Here is a 10,247-nt window from a genome sequence, read left to right on the forward strand (position 1 = left end):
TATTGAACCAAAAAGCCTGTTTGTTTTCTGAATACATTCATTCATTCAACCAAAAACATTCAACCAAAAGCATTCAACACAATGTCACAATCAATCCAAAACACACAACATAACAAGCTACTAAAGTACTTCATGTTTAACACNATTGAACCAAAAAGCCTGTTTGTTTTCTGAATACATTCATTCATTCGACCAAAAACATTCAACCAAAAGCATTCAACACAATGTCACAATCAATCCAAAACACACAACATAACAAGCTACTAAAGTACTTCATGTTTAACACGTGATGACTTTGTCTTCTGGCCATGTAATAGATGTTCCTAATGCATCTTCCATACTCTCTATTTCTGAACATGGCCTCCAAACTGCAGCATTGTTCACCTTCACAATATCTACCCAAACTCTAACTGCATTTTTCCCCAAGGGAACAAAGTGGACAGTTTGGTCAGGGTTGTTTGAAGCCCAGCGTCCTTCGGCAACAACCCGCTTCAATCCTGTTACATCCATCAGCTTGCACTTCTGATTTTCTTTAACAACTATAGGTGGATTGTGTCGCTGCAAAATACAAGTTATTACTAAAGGTCATAGAGTAAACTATATCAGTTTCAGATCATCTAAAACAAANATGCATCTTCCATACTCTCTATTTCTGAACATGGCCTCCAAACTGCAGCATTGTTCACCTTCACAATATCTACCCAAACTCTAACTGCATTTTTCCCCAAGGGAACAAAGTGGACAGTTTGGTCAGGGTTGTTTGAAGCCCAGCGTCCTTCGGCAACAACCCGCTTCAATCCTGTTACATCCATCAGCTTGCACTTCTGATTTTCTTTAACAACTATAGGTGGATTGTGTCGCTGCAAAATACAAGTTATTACTAAAGGTCATAGAGTAAACTATATCAGTTTCAGATAATCTAAAACAAATAAAAATTACCTCAGATCTCCTAACTGGGGATTTTGCCGGTTGTTTATTTGTCTTCATAGGAGATTTATGTGGACGGACATCTGAAACAGTTGCATGAGACTTTACACCTTCGTCTTGATCAATTGCGGTAGAAGTATGCATTGCAGATTTTTGGTCAGATGCATCTGAGATATTTTCAAATACAACTGCATCAGCCGGCCATGCAACAAAAGACATATCCACTAAGTATTTTGTTTCGATTGTAGGCCTCCATAGAAATGTATCAGGTTGTAATACGACATCCACAAATACTTTAACAGCATGTGGTCCAAGAAGAAGTCCATTAACCAATGCTTTTGGATCTTGAGATTGCCAATGGCCTTCAGCAACCACTTCATCCTTTTTAGACAAATGCAAGAGTATGCATTTGTTTGATGGGTTTGTGGTTGGGCTCTGTCAAACACATGCATACAACATCCTCATTTTGATAAGCAAAAAAGGAAAAATGCAAAGGTAATCAAACTTATTAAGTATAACTAATGTTCTTAGACATATGAGACTATACCTTAGGCGCAATGTCATCATCCGTTTCGATCCCCTGATCCAAAATAACACATTTATGGTCAGGCTATGCTACTAGTAACCCAACAGCTTGCTCAATGTTGAACACATTAATTGCAGGTCTCCATAGATACGCATCTGGTTTGATAGCCGTTTCAACCAAAACTTTAACATGATTAGGGCCTAAGGGGATGTCATTAACAAAGCCAGCCGGATCTGTTGAAAGAACAAGACCCTCAGCAACATTTTGATCAGTACCAGCCCAATCAACCAACACACACTTTGGTTGGAATTTTCTTCTGTTAACAGTCTACAAAAAAAAGTTATCAGATTCATGAGTCGGATGCAGAAAAGTTTGAAATACAATGTAAAATCCTCATGAAGTACTTACTCTTGCAGCTGAGTTCTCACCGACTTCAGGCTCGTGTTTCTTTAATGTGTTTTAATGATTAAAGTAAGTACTGAAATAAACGAATATATGATAGTCCTAGTTGTAAGTGTAAAATTTTTGCTTACTTTGTTTTTAATTTCGGCAATCTCCTCTCGTAGTTCTTTTACTGTTTGTAGCAATAGAACTTATTTCTCTTGCATTTCAGCCATAGTCTTGTTCTTAACTTGGAAACAAGCTAACTTGGACATACTCATGCCTCTCCCCATTTCCCTTAGCCTCCCAGGATTATCAGTGCCTCGTAGTTGTGAAAGGAGATCATCTTTAGGATTTGTTGAATTCGATTGAGGCTGGGTATCAACTAGTTCAGCTGCTTTTCTCTACAAATGAAGACATAAAAACAAATTGAAAACATACGACATACAGTAAATCCAAAATGCATAAATCATTTAAATAAAACTCGACAACTTACAAACTTTGCCGTTGCATTTGTATTCACGGGTGTACCATCTTTCTTGGTACACGACTTGACCCACACCTATAGTCTTGTGACTTCAGATGGATCTGAGCTTTCCTCTTTCTATGTATCAAACGAATAGGGTGTTATGAACAATAGTAATGAGCTTATAATATAAGCAACATTATAAATGTTATTAAAAACTTACCATTTCTTTAGCGAGTCTAACCATCCTTTTACGGCTACAAGTATGAAGAATCTGCATGCTCCTTCGTTTTTTATATTGATCACTCACGACCTACCATAAGAATGTTAATAGTCTACTATGTAATTAATATATGTTAACACAAGGTAATACCTTAAAGGCTTGACTTGTTTTGAATTTGACAAATTTGCGCCATTCTATTGGAGAAATATTTTTTGGGCGCAGATTCATCCTTTGTTAGTTTGTCTGAGCTGTATTATTAATCTTTTGAACAATTCGTGCTTTATATGCTCTCCATAAACATCCCATTTGCTTTAGCAATGCAACCTTTTGATAGTCCTCATCGACGACCCACTAGAATAGACTTGTTCTCATACTCAATATTTCTTTATGGTTTTGCCTCAACATTGGTGGTCTTTTTCAGAAAGTTACTGCAAAACTGCATGCATTCTTCTGCAAGGTAAGACTCAGCTATACACCCTTCTGGTCTTGCTGGGTTTCTTACAAAATCTTTTAGAACTTTCATGTACCTATGCAAAATAAGTAAGATAAGCAACATTACATAAGAAATTTGTAACAACATCACAAAATAGTATACTAACCTTTCAAATGGGTACATCCATCTAAAATGGACAGGTCCACCAAGTCTAGCTTCCCTTCCAAGAAGAACTGTCCAGTGCACCATAATATCGAAGAAGCTTGGAGGAAAAAACCGTTCACACATGCAGAGAGTTTCCACAGTATCTTTTTCCATTACCAACAGTTGTTCCCTATCAATAACTCGCTGACATAAATGGTTGAAGAATGTGCATATCCTTGAAATTGCAATCCTAAGACCTTTAGGTAATAGACCTCTAATTGCAACTGGAAGAAGTTGCTGCATCAACACATGATAATCATTTGATTTGAGTCCAATAATCTTGCAGTCCTCTAGTGAAACTCCTCTTGATATATTTGAACAATACCCATCATGACCTTTAAATCCAATAAGACGCTTACAAAATATTTTTTTCTCTATCTTGGATAAAGACCAAGGTGCTGCCGGAAGGTATGTTCTTTCTCCATGGATCCTAGGATGCAACTCTTTCCTAATACCAAGGACTTCCAAATCTTTACAAGCATTCAGACCATCCTTTGATTTTCCACAATGTAACAATGTAGATACAATACTTTAAGCCACATTTTTCTCTACATGCATTAAATCCAAATTATGTCGTACTGGTAGTTCTTGAGAAGAAAAAAACTATCAATGTCAGAGTTCAATACAAGTTAAATAGAAGATATTGATTACAAGATGTAACATTTGGTCATACCTCCCAATACGACAGACTGAAAAATATTGACCGTGTCTTCCATCTTCATAACTCATCCTCGTCTATTTCAACTTCTTCCTCATCCTCCTCTGATTCATTACTTACATCCTCACCATCAGATTCTAACCCAACACAATCAGGCTTTTTTCTCTTCCTACTAGATTTCTTAACATTTCCAAAATCATTTCGGAAATTTTTCAGAATTCTGGATATATCTAGACCTGATAATACCCGACGTTTTCTCCCATGTTCAAGTTTTCCATCAAACCATGACTTCTTGTCTCGATATCTGTGTGTTGGTGGCAGACCCTTTCTATGACACATATGTACATACTTCCTGCAGAACTTCAACCAAGTACTATATGTGTGTTTCCCACACACAGGGCATCCCATTTTACCCTTAACTTTACATCCATCTAGATTTCCATATGCAGGAAAATCACTAATAGTCCAAAGAAGCATTGCCTCTAAAGTAAATTTAGTTTTACTATAGGCATCATATGCTAACTCTCCCATGTTCCAGAGATGACACAGATCATCAATAAGGGGTTCTAAGTATATATCAATACTATTTCCAGGCTGTTGTGGACCAGGAATAAGTAGAGTAAGCATGATGTTTTCTTTCTTCATACATAGGTGAGGAGGCAAATTATAATTTACTAACAGGACAGGCCAACAACTATACCTATTATTCTTCATGTCGAATGGATTAAATCCATCTATGGAAAGTCCAAGCCTTATATTCCTTCCTTCAGCAGCAAAAACTGGATATTTATCATTCATTTGATCCCATGCCACAAAATCTACAGGGTGACGCAATTTTCCATCACTGCTCTTGTGATTAAAATGCCATCTTAGATCCTTTGCCATTTCCTCCGATCTGAACATTCTTTTTAACCGTGGGATGATCGAAAAATACCGCAAAACTTTCTGAGAGATACCTTTCTTTATTTCACTAGTTTGCAGGTTAATCTTCCATCGTGAGGCATTGCATTTTGGACAATTTTGAAGCTTCCTATACTTCTTTCTGAACAGATAACAATCATTTACACAAGCATGAATTTTTTCATAGCCCATATCAAACGACTTCAAGAATTGTTTCACCTCGTATAAAGATGTATGGAGGACATTATCCGCAGGCAACATTTCAGGCAATGTCTCAAACAGATCATTGAAACTCTTGTCAGACCATCCATTTTGTGTCTTCAGTCTAAAAAGTGACACAATAGCAGATAGCTTGCTATGATTTTCACAGCTTCCATATAGTGGTGTTTCAGCATCTCAAAGCTTAGCAAGGAACTCATCTTCTTTCTTGTCTTCCACCTCTGCAATCTCACCCAAGTCATCCTTACTAACCATTTCTGAATCTATATTTTTCGCAGCTCTATATAAATCATAAATTTTATCACTCCAATGTGTCTTCTTTGCTTCACCCAGAGTCCCTGAAGTAACTTCTCCATGATGATACCAATCTGTTTGTAGCTTGTAAACCTCATCCATTCCTCTTGTAACAAGATGTCTGACTAATTCACTGATCTCATGACGATCTACATTACGACAGTCGATGCATGGACATACTATGATGTTCGTGTCTCCTAATGCCGCAGACACAGAGCAAACAAAACTCCAAGAACCTCTCTCATAAGCAGGATCAGCTCTTTATTTCAGAATATTAAAAACCGAAATTATGTCTAAAACTATACAGTTTCACAATCAAACCAAACTATAAAATTAAACTCCATACCTGCACAAATGTACCCATGCCTTGTCAACCATTTTATGTTCTTACCTTAGTTAAACATTTAATACAACAATTCAACCCAATATAGCTAAGAGAAATCACCGAATATAAAGCTATGTTTAACAAAACAAACAACTAAGCATATAGTTCATATGCAAGACCAGACAAACGCAGAGTCATAACAGTGTACTACTTAAGAGAATCATAATTCAACCACCAAACAAAAGAGGGAAAGCCACAACATTCTACTGACCTGTCGGGTGAATACAATTACCAAAAGAGTAGCTTGAATCCCCTGAAAAAAAATCGACAATACAACTAAAATCGTAAATATCCAAACTTTCAAAACCAATATTTGTGTATTTTCCAATCTCCAATTTTGCTAAAACTCGAAAACCCTCAAAATCAAAACATTCACATCAAAACCCTAAACATCGAAACTTTCAAACATTTAGAGAACACATAAATAGCTCAAAATAACATTCGATTGAGGGGCGACATTCGATTGAGAGATTTCATACCTTCGATTGGAGTCTCAGTCCCAAAATCAATTGATACTTTGAGTGGTTTAGACGGCCTTAGTCCCAAAATCGATGGATACTGTGAGTGATTAAGAAGGACGTAATTGAAAAAGTGGCTGTGAGAAAGAGAATCGCAGGTTTGACGAGCTAAATGAAAAGGGAGAAATGTTTAGGTTTTGAGAAAAGGGGGAAATGTCTAAGTGAAAAGGGGGAAATGTATAAGTTTTCGCGGGTTTCTAATTTTTAGCCTCCCGCTTGTCCGAATTCTATCACCGCGTTTAGAAAATGCCATTATATGATAATCAAAATCAACCATAGCAGTTATGAAAATCGTGCTATCGTTATGTGATATTAATAAGCGTTTTCCTTGTAGTGTTTATTAGGCAAGTGATGAATGCCCACATATACAAAATGTAGTCCGGTGATTCAGGATAAAACCGTCAGCGGATTAACATCACAAAACTCCTGTTTGATCTCATAATTTCATGTTAGTTATATGTAAACTTTTCTTCCCCATCATGTTCTTACATATGCATTCGTTTTTTCATGTTCTTCTGTCTTATATTATATTTGTTTTGTATCTATTGATGTAAAGCGAAAATAGAAAATGTATTTTTATTAACAATCCAGTTGATAATGGTTCGAGTCATTAAATTTTATTACAAGTACACTCCAAAAGACCCTCCATCTTGCAGCTTAATAATAATATATCAAATATCACACTGACTCCAGAAGTCTACAATAATTGACGTGAAATAGTCATAATATTAAATAATAATATTATACATGGCAGGGTGCAACACATACTCTGGTCAAATTAGGGTTTTGAAGACAAAGGATAAGAGTGATGTTGAGGATCAGGCCCTCCTGGAGAAAACCTATCTACTTCGTTTCGGACGGAAAGCTCTCGACCAATACGCGTTAGTTCAGAAACATTGTAACCTAACCGTCGCAAAAGATCGGTGCTCTCACCATCTTTACTCTTTGAATTATCCCAAAGTATCCTCCCTTCCATTCCAATTACCAACAGAAATATGAGTACAACAAATAACAATAACACTTTAGAAGCCATATTGAGGGATCTTAAACCAAATGAATTTTAGAAAGATTGGTAGTTGGGGGTTGGGGGAGTAGACTAGCTTGACTGTGAAGAGATGATTAAAGAAGAAGCTTAAGTGAATCTATTTATAGATATATAAAAAGTTAAGGATAAATAAATAATGAAATATAATAGTACTATCTGTAGTGGCCACTGAATTAGTAAAGATACCTACGAATTATATGCATAATATATCTAGTTCCACTCATTAGTTTTAATCAGCCTTTTAACCTTGGGGTTTTCGTTGAAACCATACTCAAGATTAGTTCGAACGATATATAGTGGCCATGTCAATAGTTTACCAAGTAGTGGATGGAGTTAGTTGCATGGATATATTATGTATGATATTGATGTGATTAGGTCGGAATACGTACGTACCTTATTTTATTCGTCACTATTGTTCATTATATCTTATCTTCTTATTCTTCTAATTTTATCTATATATAGAATCACACTTAAGTTTCCTTAATTAAATCGTATCTTCCAGAACCGAGTTCACACTCTTAAACACTGTTCATCTTTGAGTTAATATCTATACAAGAAACTAAAGCCGAACTCGCGCTACAGCGCGGGGAAAAATACTAATATTATTGAAACTGATGATCATTTATAACGCGGTGTATTATCTTATGGTTATAATATATTATGTGTTTCAATTTACATTTTAATATTATAGTCGGTCGATATATATTAATATGTATTTATTCTTATACTCATCATATACATGGACCATATTTTAAATCTATATTTTTAATTTATAATTTATAATTTTGTTATTTTTATTTTTTTTAAATTCAGTTTTTTTATTACTACGTGTAAGTATATATATAGTTGGGTTATAATATTAAATATGTATGTATAAAATATTGGGCTTTCAAGTTGCTTCTTATAATTGTAAATTTGGGCTTCTTTGGCCTTTTAGTTGATCGTCTTTTCTTCTTCCTGAGTGAAACAACAAAAATTTTTCCCCTTCTTCCAGTCGCTTGATCTGAATTCCAGATTTTCACAAGTTTTCAAGGTATGATTCCTAAATCATACCTTTTAATCAGATTCACCACATCTAAAATCAGGCAAATCATTTCTGGTTATCTACAAAAGCGGGAAAGGAGAGAAGATTCATTTAGTTGAATCGAATCCAAGATGTCTGTGTTCGGGTAGATTAATCCGAGAATTGGCGAAATCTATTTTCACCCAAGAATTATAATACATTGGTTAATCAATTCAATTGGGTTGGTAAGTTGTCTATGATTCGAAATTGCTTTAATTTTGGATTCTTAAACTTTTATAGATATAAACACTACAAGAAAACAGCTTAAAACTGACGAGCATAACTGCCAGTAAGCCGTCGGAAACACCTATTACCGACAAATTACTGATAGATGGCGTTCGTCGATTCTAGATTGTCGAAAAAATAAATCTGTCAGAAATCCGTCAGTAATTACCGACGGAATTCCGACAAGCATTTACCGACAGATTACAGACAGTAATATTAATGGTAAACTATCGGTAATCAGTAATATGTCGGTAAATCCATCAGTAACAGCCTGTCGGACAGCCGTCGGAGACGTGTTTGTCGGTAATCCCGTCGGTAATTTGCTGTCAGACATCCGTCGAAAATATATTTCTGACGAAATTACCGACAGAACAATATCGGAAAATATCCGTCGATCCGACGGAAAAACAGACGATTTAATGACGGAATTTCGAGAAAGTTCGTCGTTTCCGACAGATTACCTACGGTTTGTTTTCGAGAAAGTCCGTCGTTTCCGACAGAATTCCGACGGTTTGTTTTCGAGAAACTCCGTCATTTCTGACAGATTTCCGATGGAAATATATATATATATATAGATATTTTATAAATAGCATTAGTATACAGATTTTATTATGAAAATATTCATTAAAACTGAAATGCTTATATATTTAAATTCAGAAAGTTAAAAGTTTGAGAGAAAATATGTTTTAAGTGAAAAATATTCTAATAACCGAAAACAAATAATTGTTCCAAAAAGAAAGCAAAGATTCAAGAAAACCTAAGTGGAATGTCTTGCCCGCATCTCACTCATGAAGGCTGCTAGCTCCATGTCCCTCTTCTTGTACTCCTCGTCCCTTCTTTTGTTCTCTGCTTTTTGTTCTTCCATTTCCGCTTTTTGTTCTTCCATTTCCTTTTCCAAAGTTGCAATCCGAGCATCCTTCTCTTGCATAGCTTGTTGGAACTCTTGGGTGGGAGCAAATGAGAACCCCGATGAACGAGAAACCGAACTTCTTTCGGAGAGATTTCCTAGTCCAAAAACCCGTCCCTTGGTTTTAATAGTTTCCTACACATGCATTTTAAAATTATATAAATATTTTAAAACAAAACAAAAGTAAAACAAAAATTTTAAAAATAAATGTTACCTCGAAAAAAATTTCGTTTAATTTCTCTCTTCTAAATTCAACCGTAGACTCCGATCCATCAAGAGATTGTAGCATCTCCTCCTCCCGCTTCCTCGAACTCTCAACAAGCAGCTTAGCTCTACCATTTTGTAATTGGCCTGTCTTTTTGTTGGTGTGCATATCCTCCATCAAAGTAACATAGTCTGGTACCACACCATCCCTAGCAGTCTAAAAGAAACATTTAAATTATGTAAAGATTGTCTAATTAATGATAAAGAAAATAATTATAGAAAATCTTAAAACTTACAAGTTGCTTTTGTCGGGTATAGGCACTTATTGGACCATTGTTGTGGGTAGCCATACCCAACCCCCCACGTTCGCTTCTTCTATTCTGAGAATGTTGGGAGGATGTTGCTTCTGTAGCTGGTTCCCCCCAATATTGAATGAAACCTTTAAAGAGATTCTCGTTCACATTTTTTGGCACCTTTCCTCTCTTCCACAATTGCTTCCACTCATGCAACTGTTTAGAATATCGTAGTGCGGCATACTTCTTGAAAGCTGTTCGAACTTGGCTGGTGACATCTTGCTAAAAATATAAAGAAAATGCATTAGCAAAAAATATATAAAACAATGTCATAAAATTAAGTTGTTAAAGTTGAAAACTTTACCGCAAATTGCCG

The 10,247-nt window shown here is 35.7% G+C and overlaps 1 protein-coding gene across 1 annotated transcript; it reads right to left on the minus strand.

Annotated features, from left to right (window-relative positions):
• Positions 6,902-7,225, minus strand: LOC109129677 (CLAVATA3/ESR (CLE)-related protein 7-like). Its single transcript, XM_019238244.1, has one exon. The coding sequence runs from the start codon at positions 7,165-7,167 to the stop codon at positions 6,913-6,915; it is 255 nt and encodes an 84-aa protein (XP_019093789.1). The 5' UTR covers positions 7,168-7,225; the 3' UTR covers positions 6,902-6,912.

This window comes from Camelina sativa, chromosome 16 (assembly GCF_000633955.1).
Source record: "Camelina sativa cultivar DH55 chromosome 16, Cs, whole genome shotgun sequence".
NCBI lineage: Eukaryota > Viridiplantae > Streptophyta > Magnoliopsida > Brassicales > Brassicaceae > Camelina > Camelina sativa.

What these genes read in the sequence shown, in the direction of transcription:
- LOC109129677 (XM_019238244.1), bottom strand. Translation starts at nt 7,167, where the DNA reads ATGGCTTCTAAAGTGTTATTGTTATTTGTTGTACTCATATTTCTGTTG.